This window comes from Onychostoma macrolepis, chromosome 04 (genome assembly GCF_012432095.1).
Source record: "Onychostoma macrolepis isolate SWU-2019 chromosome 04, ASM1243209v1, whole genome shotgun sequence".
Classification (NCBI taxonomy): domain Eukaryota; kingdom Metazoa; phylum Chordata; class Actinopteri; order Cypriniformes; family Cyprinidae; genus Onychostoma; species Onychostoma macrolepis.
The window spans coordinates 21,656,045-21,665,485 of NC_081158.1; the positions used below are offsets into that span (position 1 = coordinate 21,656,045).

At 38.3% G+C, this 9,441-nt stretch overlaps 2 protein-coding genes across 2 annotated transcripts; both read right to left on the reverse strand.

Moving 5' to 3' along the window:
* Nucleotides 1–3,231: 3,231 nt before the first annotated feature.
* On the reverse strand, nt 3,232–5,603 carry LOC131539293 (fish-egg lectin-like). The gene is made up of 6 exons (XM_058773775.1): nt 5,521–5,603; nt 4,935–5,005; nt 4,622–4,849; nt 3,929–4,143; nt 3,656–3,783; nt 3,232–3,537 (listed from the first exon to the last, which is right to left on the reverse strand). The coding sequence occupies exons 2-6, from the start codon at nt 4,987–4,989 to the stop codon at nt 3,396–3,398; spliced, it is 768 nt and encodes a 255-aa protein (XP_058629758.1). The 5' UTR covers nt 4,990–5,005; nt 5,521–5,603; the 3' UTR covers nt 3,232–3,395.
* Nucleotides 5,604–7,332: 1,729 nt separating this feature from the next.
* Nucleotides 7,333–8,981, reverse strand: LOC131539308 (fish-egg lectin-like). The gene is made up of 6 exons (XM_058773798.1): nt 8,878–8,981; nt 8,616–8,726; nt 8,309–8,536; nt 8,017–8,228; nt 7,741–7,868; nt 7,333–7,639 (listed from the first exon to the last, which is right to left on the reverse strand). The coding sequence occupies exons 2-6, from the start codon at nt 8,665–8,667 to the stop codon at nt 7,498–7,500; spliced, it is 762 nt and encodes a 253-aa protein (XP_058629781.1). The 5' UTR covers nt 8,668–8,726; nt 8,878–8,981; the 3' UTR covers nt 7,333–7,497.
* Between the last annotated feature and the right edge of the window lie 460 nt (nt 8,982–9,441).

Below are 9,441 nucleotides of genomic sequence, written 5' to 3' on the forward strand. Positions count from 1 at the left end.
CACATATATGTATTTTTTCCCATTTCCCTCTTTATATACAACCCGAATTCCGGAAATGTTGGGACGTTTTTTAAATTTGAATAAAATGAAAACTAAAAGACTTTCATTTGAGCAAATATTTTATTCACAATAGAACATAGATAACATAACATATGTTTAAACGGGTAATTTTACACTTTTATCCACTAAATGTGCTCATTTCCAATTTGATGCCTGCTACAGGTCTCAAAAAAGTTGGCACGGGGGCAACAAAGGGGTGAAAAAGCAAGAAATTTTGAAAAGATTCAGCTGGGAGAACATCTAGCAACTAATTAAGATAATTGACATCATGTCTGTAACATAAAAGGGATGTCTTAGAGAGGCAGAGTGTCTCAGAAGTAAAGATGGGCAGAGACTCTCCAATCTGTGAAAGAGTGTGTAAAAATATTGTGGAATACTTTAAAAACAACGTTCCTCAACGTCAAATTGCAAAGACTTTGCAAATCTCATCATCTACAGTGCATAACATCATCAAAAGATTCAGAGAAACTGGATAAATCTCTGTGCGTAAGGGACAAGGCCAAAGACAAATGTTGGATGCCCGAGGTCTTCGGGCCCTCAGACAACACTGCATCACTCATCGGCATGATTCTGTCATTGACATTACTAAATGGGCCCAGGAATACTCCCAGAAACCATTTGATTGGCGTTATGGTTCTGTTCTGGACAAAAACTCCCTGCCCATCCATGCGGCCTGTCATGAATGAGCAGGAAGAGCAGCAATAATAACCCTGAGAGTTAGTAGACATGTAGTTACAAATTAATGAGAATTAGTTGACATGTAGTTACAAACTTACTTATAGTAAGTAGAATGTCTAAAGTGGACAATCGAAATAAAGTGTAACCTTTTAATGTGCTGTGTACTAATGGTCAGAGAATGATTCATTGATGCCATTTCATAAAGCACATTTAAACTGCCTAGCAGAGGTGTGTAGGTTATATCTACACTACAAAGCTTCTAACAATAGAAGAGAATGTTCATCTCAAATCATTGCTTTTTTTCTTCTACTTATTCTTCTTTTCAATCCAGTAAACAACTCAGTAAAGTGCACAGTGTGCCAATAAGCTTTGCTTATGTTATTGATATTGTGACGGGAGGAGCCAACGACAGACACAGTGGGTGTGGCGTCAGGCCTCGGAGAGGCTTTTATTTAACAGAACTAATAAAACAGTGTCCAAGGGGGAAAAGTGTCCAACAAAACGGGGGGATCTGGTGTCCTCGTTGTGCTGCGGGGCTCGTGAAGGAGGGCAGTGTTCCAAAGGGGAAGGGTCCAGGGAAGGGGCGGAGTCCGGTGGCCGCACGCGCTCCCGCTCTGGTCCGGTTTACGAGGGGCGGCGGCTTCTTCTGAGCGGCGGCTCTTCCTCTTCTTCCTCGGCCTTTGGCGGGACTTGATCGGCCCGGCATCCTGGCCCGACGGCCGTAATACGGGTGCGGCGTTCTCCCGGACCGCGGGTTCTGCAGCTCACATCTCCGGTGGCGCGATGTCCCTCTACGCACCCTTCCTGGACCCACGAGGACACCAGCGTGCATGCACGGGGGAAGAGACCGGTCTCTCGAGGAGAGGCGCGCTGGGCATTTAACAGCGGCGGTGATGAGGCTTCATTCAGTCCAGCTGTGCCTCATCACACGCCGCCAGCCCGCGTTGATCCCACGCCCCTCCTCTCATCCACCCACTCCAGTCGGGAGCCTGGTGAAGGGCGGCGAATAAGGGACGGGGTGGTGATGATGATGAGGGGGAGGGCCACCGATCCGTCACAATATTCAGTCGATCGTGTGTGTTAAGCTTATACCTCTTGATTAAACAACAAGGTAGACCTAATTGTAAGAAATAATGCTGCTTAATTTACACCAGGGGTGTCAAACTCAGTTCCTGGAGGGCCACTAGAAGGTAAGCCTGCAACCATTAGCCGAAAAAGTGTAACGGCTAAAGCTAACGCTTCCGGTCTGGCAGTTCGTGTGAAAGGAGACCAGAGGTCGTTTTTTATTGAATGGATGTCAATGGAGGAGAGGCTTTACTACGCTGAATAAACAGCTTTTTAGAGGAAGCGGCTTATCATTTAATGAATCGACAGCCTATCTGCTAATCTCAACATGTTTTACACTAAACAATACTTTTGGTTTGAACAATTTTTTGAGTTTACTACGAAAAAGAGAAGTCACTGACTTTTTGTGACAGGTGGGCTTCAGTTTATGGCACTTCTCATTCGTTTCTATGGGATCTGTAAACGGCGATTGAGTGTCGCACAATTCTGACTGAAATTCAATGACGTCAAGGCTGTAACATGATTGGTTATTAAGGGACACGTGGTCCAAGTTAGCCGTTACTCTTTCTCCAATAGTAAGTAATACAGAATGATCAGTGTATGACATCAAAGTCCCGCGAGAGAGCGATTCGAAAGCATAAGGATCCATCTGCTCTCTTATCGCTCTCGCGGTACTTTGATGTCATACACTGGTCATTTTGCGCAGCGCCGCTTCAAGTCTCTGGTTTAGCTTTCACACCTGATCCAACTAATCAAGTCCTTCAGGCTTATTTGAAAACTGCAAGGACTGTGTGTTGGAGCAGGGCTAGACTGAAACTCTGCAGGGCTGCGGCCCTCCAGGAACTGAGTTTGACACCCCTGATTTACACTATAAATTTCATTTAAAAGAAAAGTTATCATCATGGTACTTCATGATCACTTACTTGACCAATACAAAATACGTGTCATTTTAAAGCTTAAGCTTGGCTTTGCAATGAATATCTCAAAAATATTATACGTGCACCATTTTCATAAAATGACTCCACCTATTTAAAATCTGACCTGTAAAAGCATCATACATAACAGATAGTCTTGTTGTGTCATTTATGGTCGAAAAGTTCTCAGCTATCAAAATATAAAAAGGATTTTTTTTTTAATTAAAATTTTTAGATTTTTTCAATTTATTCCATTCTCTACGGAATGACATGATATGCTGCTTGGTTAAAGTTATTGGACTTTCTGGATCATAACGCAGTGTTCTCCAGTGTCAAAGTTCAACCAATGTTAACTCGATCTCAGGCATGGTTTTATGATTTTATGCCCAGTCACATATTCTTTTCTAACAGTCATCATTCTAACATAAATCAATACATTTTACATTTTTCTTGGTTTGACCAGAACACTTATTTTCAACAAAGCACATGGGTAAAATAATAATAATAATAATAATTTAAAATGATAAAGAAGTAGCACTTTATTGACCTTTTACTGACACTTCAAAAGTAATGTAAAATCAAAAATCATAACATTGTATTTGTTAAAAAGCAAAGAAATTAAAGAGATAGAAAAGGATTTTTCATTTATAATGATAGTTGAGGTCCTCTGTTGGACATTTAAATGCATCTCCTGATGGATCCATCACTACAGATGACATACAGCCTCCCCAGATCATAAGTCACATGCTTGTGGCCGTTGGGACAGATCAAAATATTTGTCCAAGTTGATCCAAAGAGATTCGATATAGAGACACCAGCTCTAAAATACACAAGAATAATGGTTTCTGTTAAGGAAAATAATTTCATTTTTGTTCATAATTGTCAGTTTCTTTAAACTAAACAAGCTTTCAATGCAAGAAGTGTATTTTGTAGCTCACCTTTGCAGTAAATTCCCCTGAGGGTCAACACCAAAGACGTTACCATCACTTGCTACTTCAACCATGGACAGAGTCCCAGAAACAGCCTCAAAAGCACCCGACCCTCCACAGGAAGCACCCGTTACAAACTGTACAACGCAAGAAAATACACAAGAATAGAGCATGCTCTGTTTTCAATTCTTTTACTGTAACAAGTAATGATTTAAAGCTGCCTAGAACTAGAGGTTCCTTGATGCACTTCACAAGATCCTAAATCCTTAGTGGTGCACTTACCCTTCTGAGGAGGACATTCCCTGCGGCGTTCACTCCCCAACAGCTGGACGGGCCACAGCTGTAGTACTTCAGCTTCCCTGCAAGTTGTACCCAAGGAGCATCACCGGATGGCCTGACATTGTTAGCATCCTTACTTAAACAGAAGACATCATCTACCGGTGAAACACCTACAATAATCTGGTCACCTCCAGCATCCACTTGTTTGAATTGAATGCCTAATAGTAAAACAAAGAGATTTAATTAAAAAAAAGTCAGCATATAGACAGACTGAACATCAAACAAAGCCACATTCACACAGCAGCAGATTATGATTGTTAATCTTCCTTAACAGTACGGTTTAGTTACGCATTCTATAACTAAACTCACACCTCTAATTTGGTTGTAGAATGATAGAAGCCTGAAATGGATTAATCTGGTTCTTCTCAAGGTTTTTCTCCAATACCACACCACCTTATGAAGAATAGGCCTTCACTACTGAGAGTGTTTTTCTAATCAAAGATGCATGTTAAACTTATTCCTGCAGTCTAATGCATGCATTGCTGAGGTCACAAGTTTGATTTCCTATGAATCACCAGAATGTATACCTTGAATCTTCTGACGGCATTAAAATGTAAGCCCAAAAGCTTCAGCCAAATGCATAAATGTAAAGCAATATACTTTGCACACTTGGAAGCACACCACAACACTTCTTACTTGGAATCTGCTTGAAGCTTCCATCTGCAAACTTGAAGACATTGTTTGATGAATTTGCCCCTAGTTCTCCAGCAGGTCCGACAGTAAAGTGCTTCAGAGATGCTCTTATACTTTGAAATCCGGTCCCCAGGAACAGGAAGACTTCATTGTCATCGTTCACCCCACCTACTACCCCTAGCCCAGCATCAATCTGCTTCAGGGTACCAGGTATCACTTCACAATCCCAAGCTATGGGGAAAAATATAATACAGTAATCAGTGATGCCGATTGTTCTGCAAATGTTATCTTGATATGATTATTAGTCATAATTTACCTATAGTATAAAGGAACAGGTGGCTAAATAGCAGGATGCACAGACAAACATTCATTATTTCTGGTCGGTTCCTAAAAAGACGAAAAAAGGGGGTAGGGCACTTTATTTTGAAAGATCAGATGCAGGTCTTTTCCTGAGTTCATAGACTTTGTTTTGGTTACACTTTATTTCAATAGTCCACTTTTGATATGCTAATAACTATAAATGACTTTGCAACTACATGTCAGCTACCAGTCGTTAGAGTTAGACTTAAATTAGTAGACTATTATTAATATTTTTATTTTGATGGTCCACCAACAGACTGACTATACTGTAAGTACATTTTGCAAGTACGTCAACTACCGCTAACCCTAATCTAAGAGTCCACTAATGAGTGTTAACTGACATGTAGTTGCAAAGTTACTTATATAGTTAGTAGAATGTCTAAAGTGGACTATTGAAATAAAGTGTAACCCCCCCCAAAAAAGTCTATGAACTCCATACAACATGAATAAACATGAAGTTGTTTCTAGTTTATATCCAGAAACTGATCAACCAAGCCTAACATCAACATTACAATAATTATGTATTATTAAATGAAGCCAACCTTCTCTTGTGTCAGCGGATTCAGCGATCAATGTGATTCTCCAGTGCTCACTCTACAGGTAACGCCACAAAGTTTGAAGATGCTGTTGCGTGACAGTTAGCTTATATAGGTGCACTTTGTTTCCTGATTAAGTACTGTCTACCATTTACAGGAATTAGGCAGTGGTTTGAGGGGAATTTGGCGAGACTTTGGAATTTTGATGTCTTTTACAATCTGTTTTTACAAGAACCTGTTTAGCCCACATTTGTTGAATTCTTCTTTTCTTTATCACAGGACTGTTTTTTTCCCACATCAGTTGACAAACAATCTTTTGTTTATCGCAGATACAGATTTAATAGCGGCGTTGTTGCTTTTTGCTTGAAAAGTTTAGAGTATCTATACCTCACTGTGTGGAAGTAATATTCATGTGTTGAATGTGTTAAACACAACCCACTTAACACACAACAATATGAACAAAGAAAAATTTCAGTACATACACAAATAAATAGGTTTTTCAAAATAAATATAGTAAAAGTAAAAGGCATTTCATTCGTACATACTGTATATAATAATAGGGCAGCAGCAGGGCCACAGGGTTTGAGAACTTGTGGTATCTATTGGTGTGTTACTAATTGAATAATAATTAATTATACATAAAATGCTAACCATTCTGTACACCACATGTAGTATCTTTACTAAAGATATTTACTTAATAATATGATCCACATTTTACAGACAAGATACAAACTTTTTTTTATTATTTTATATATATATATATATATATATATATATATATATATATATATATATATATATATATATATATATATATTTGCTAATATCATCCCATAGAATGCATCAGTGTCTACCCACTTTTTCAGCAGGCTTGGTTCTGTTTGTCCCATTCATTTTTCCAAGTTACTTATTTTCTCCTGTTAATATGATTGCCCTGTATATACTCCAAATGTTTAGTAAAGTATCTATTTTTGTAATTCTGTGCATCTCTTGAAAACCACCATACACTGTAAAAAGTGATAAGTTGACTTAACTTAAAAAAATTGAAATTTTAAAATTTTTAAGTACATTTTAATTTATAAAAAAATAATAATAAGTTAAGTGAATTGTCAAGTTCACTTAACTTTATTTAAAAGATTATTATTTACTTAATAATTTTAAGGCAACTGGTTTCCTCAATTTTTTTAAGTTAAGTCAACTTGTCACTTTTTACAGTGTATGCATAATAATTGCAAAGGATATAATTAAATTATTATAATATTTTTTTAACTCCAGCAAGCCCTTTGCATATACCCTTCACTGACTGTCTTATGGAAGAGCAATTCATGAAGGAGTTAAGTTACTCACTTCGCATGGCATCCTTATCGCAGTGCTCTTCAAGGGCAGAAAAACGCCTTTTTGGAATTCACCCTATGTGTGATTGAGAGCTAATTATCTAGTTTACTCTTCCTTATTGCAGTTCAGTATTAGGATTACTGTAATGATGTTGTAGTGTTTGTCTTGTTGCTAGGCCTAAGCTAAAGTGAGCTCATTTATTTCAAACCAGTGTTTTGTGTCCAATTATTTACATATGTGGTAAGTAGCCATGTAGTATGAGGGATACATGCACAGTCAGTCAGTTTAGGGTGATGAATAATATGTAATAACAACTGGCTAACTGTACATCACATTATGTAACTTAAATGCTTTTCCATTCTTTCTGAAAAACTGAAGGGTACATCTCATGCATTTTCCCCATGATACATGTCAGTTCATTTAAAAATAATATATGCAAATTAGTTCCAGTAATTACTGATGATAAAGACACTGCTTATGTAGAGTAGAAATTCTTTATTGAAACTTTTAAAAAAATCATAAGGCATACATCAAACCGCTTTATTTGATCAACAACAAATAAATTGTACAATGGGGGGAAAAAAGGAAAAACAAGTTTAATTTTAAATTTTCTGGTTATAATGATAGTTGAGCTCCTCTGTTGGACATTTAAATGCATCTCCTGATGGATCCATCACTACAGATGACATACAGCCTCCCCAGATCGAAGGTCACATGCTTGTGGCCATTTGGACACACAAGAAAACCTAACCAACCTGTGCCAATGGGATTCGATGCAGAGACACCAGTTCTAAAATAAAATACACAAGAATAATGGTTTATGCAAATGAAAATGATTCTCATATTTTATCTCATATTTAAGCTTTCAATGCTAGAGCTTTTTTTGCTCACCTCTGAAACAAAGACCTCTGAGTGTCAATAGCAAAGACGCTGCCATCAGTCGCTACTTCAACCATAGACATACTTCCAGAAATGACATCGAAAGCATTCAACCCTCCACAGGAAGCAGCCGTTACAGACTGTACAACACATCAAGATACAGAAAACTCACCCAGAGCATGATCACATGTTTTCATTTCCTTTACTATCAAAAATAAGGATTTAATGCTGCCTAGAACGCGAAGTTTACTATTTCACAAGATCCTGAAACCTTAGTGGTGCACTTACCCTTCTGACGAGGATATTTCCTGCGGCGTTCACTCCCCAACAGCTGTACGGGCCACAGCTGTAGTACTTCAGCTTTCCTGCAAGTTGTACCCAAGCAAAATTGCTGGATGGCCCGATGTTGTTAGCATCCTTATTTAAGCAGAAGATATCATCTAGAGGAGTAACACCTGCAATAATCTGGTCTCCGCCAGCATCCACCTGTTTAAAAGTGACTGACATTAAAATACAGAGAATGAGTGAAAAAAGAATTGCATTCATCTTTAATATTTAAATATTGTCTAACTGTACTTACTTGGAATCGAGCTGAACTGCCCACTCTGAAATTTAAAGACGCTGTTTGATAAATTCACCGCTAGTTCTCCAGCAGGTCCGACAGTAAAGTGCTTCATGGTTACATTTATCCTTCTAAATTCATTCCCCAGCAACAGGAAGACTTCATCGTCATTGTTCACCCCACCTACTACCCCAACACCAGCATCAATCTGCTTCAGGTTACCTGGTATCACTTCACACTCCAAAGCTATGGGGAAAATATCATAATATTTATTCTACAAAATGTTATATGTTCATGAATCCCCAAAAACACATTCATAGTTTACCTAGAGAATAATGGAGCAGGCAGAGTAGCAGGAGGCACTGACAAACTTTCATTGTTCCTCAAGACAGAGTATTTGCCTGGTCCTGTTCCTGAAGAGGAATACGTCTATGAACTCAGGAAAAGACAAAAAGTGTATAATCTTAGTTTATCTGTCTTCTTAAATTCCATACAACATGAAAAACATGAAGTTGCTTTAAAAATTGAGATAGCAATTCTAACACCAACATTACAATCATGTTGTGGTATTATTAAATGAAGCCAACCTTTTCTATGGATTCAGCGTGTTTCAGTGCGATTCTCCTGTGCTCACTCTACAGGTGCTGTCACAATGATACTGGCGCGTGACAGTTAGCTTATATAGCTGCGCTTTGTTTCCTGATTCTGCAAGGGCAACAGCTGATACTGTAAGGGAATCTGGGTAGATGATTCAGAAGAATCTCTGCCCTTTTATTTTTAAGATCACTGATCACATTTTTTTGGTCTCTCTGTGCGTGCACACATGACCCGTTTGTCCACATGCCATGGTCTTTATATCACTGTTCTCCCCCTGCCATTGAGTGATTAGTTATATAACTTGCTGGAAATTACCTTATGCAAGGTCATTTGAATTATGTATCACTTTTAACTACATCATCATTAAGTCAGCATGAATGCATCGCCAGCTTAACACTGATTTTTGCCATGCATGTTTCTTTTCTGAATGTTACGTCTTTGATTTTGTTCTTAAAATCATCTTGCTTTGATTTTCATGGCAACACTGCATGCTCACATAATCATGAAAATCGCTAAATAATTGTCTCTTTTCTGAGGTGTGGAATTAGCTCATG

What these genes read in the sequence shown, in the direction of transcription:
- LOC131539293 (XM_058773775.1), bottom strand. Translation starts at nt 4,989, where the DNA reads ATGAATGTTTGTCTGTGCATCCTGCTATTTAGCCACCTGTTCCTTTAT. An exon ending in CCTGTTCCTTTATACTATAG is followed by an intron (nt 4,850 to 4,934) that starts GTAAATTATGAC and finishes TTTTCCCCATAG; the next exon opens with CTTGGGATTGTGAAGTGATA. An exon ending in CAGGGGAATTTACTGCAAAG is followed by an intron (nt 3,538 to 3,655) that starts GTGAGCTACAAA and finishes TGTGTATTTTAG; the next exon opens with AGCTGGTGTCTCTATATCGA.
- LOC131539308 (XM_058773798.1), bottom strand. Translation starts at nt 8,667, where the DNA reads ATGAAAGTTTGTCAGTGCCTCCTGCTACTCTGCCTGCTCCATTATTCT. An exon ending in GAAATATCCTCGTCAGAAGG is followed by an intron (nt 7,869 to 8,016) that starts GTAAGTGCACCA and finishes TGTGTTGTACAG; the next exon opens with TCTGTAACGGCTGCTTCCTG. An exon ending in CAGAGGTCTTTGTTTCAGAG is followed by an intron (nt 7,640 to 7,740) that starts GTGAGCAAAAAA and finishes ATTTTATTTTAG; the next exon opens with AACTGGTGTCTCTGCATCGA.